This window comes from Herpailurus yagouaroundi, unplaced genomic scaffold (genome assembly GCF_014898765.1).
Source record: "Herpailurus yagouaroundi ecotype Mexico unplaced genomic scaffold, PumYag 196, whole genome shotgun sequence".
Taxonomy (NCBI): domain Eukaryota; kingdom Metazoa; phylum Chordata; class Mammalia; order Carnivora; family Felidae; genus Herpailurus; species Herpailurus yagouaroundi.
The window spans coordinates 29,633,693-29,634,270 of record NW_024412427.1 but is presented as its reverse complement, the minus strand read 5'-3'; the positions used below and the strand labels follow the sequence as shown (position 1 = coordinate 29,634,270).

At 55.9% G+C, this 578-nt stretch overlaps 1 protein-coding gene across 9 annotated transcripts in view; it reads left to right on the top strand.

Annotated features, from left to right (window-relative positions):
- RRBP1 (ribosome binding protein 1) overlaps nucleotides 1-578 on the top strand; it is a 66,688-nt gene that overhangs the window by 25,235 nt on the left and 40,875 nt on the right. For 3 of the 9 annotated variants that reach the window (XM_040447764.1, XM_040447763.1, XM_040447762.1), the window contains one exon: nucleotides 403-549. In XM_040447764.1, the coding sequence (XP_040303698.1) occupies nucleotides 403-549 (147 nt within the window). The other 6 variants (XM_040447757.1, XM_040447756.1, XM_040447759.1 and 3 more) reach the window with 3 other exon arrangements.

Sequence of the window (578 nt, the reverse complement as noted above, 5' to 3'; positions counted from 1 at the left end):
CAGGGCAAAAAGGCAGAAGGGGCCCAGAATCAGGGCAAAAAGGCAGAAGGGGCCCAGAATCAGAGTAAAAAGGGAGAAGGAACCCCAAACCAAGGCAAAAAGACAGAAGCGGTCCCCAACCAGGGCAAAAAGACAGACGGGGCCCCCAACCAGGGCAAAAAGGCAGAGGGAGCTTCCAACCAGGGCAAAAAAGTAGAAGGGACCCATAATCAGGGCAAAAAGGCAGAGGGGGCACAGAATCAGGGCAAAAAAGCAGAGGGGGCCTCAAACCAGGGTAAAAAAGAGGAGGGGACCCCAAACCAGAGTAAAAAGGCAGACGGGAGCCCCAATCAGGGGAAAAAGGTGGAAGTGGTTCAGAACCAGAGCAAAAAGTTAGAGGGGACCCCCAACCAGGGCAAAAAGGCAGAGGGGGCCCAGAACCAGGGCAAAAAGGTGGAGGGAGCCCCCAACCAGGGCAAAAAGGAGGGAACCCCAAACCAGGGTAAAAAGGCTGAGGGTGCCCCCAACCAGGGCAAAAAGACAGAGGGGACCCCCAACCAGGGCAAAAAGGCAGAGGGGGCTCCCAACCAGGGCAAAAA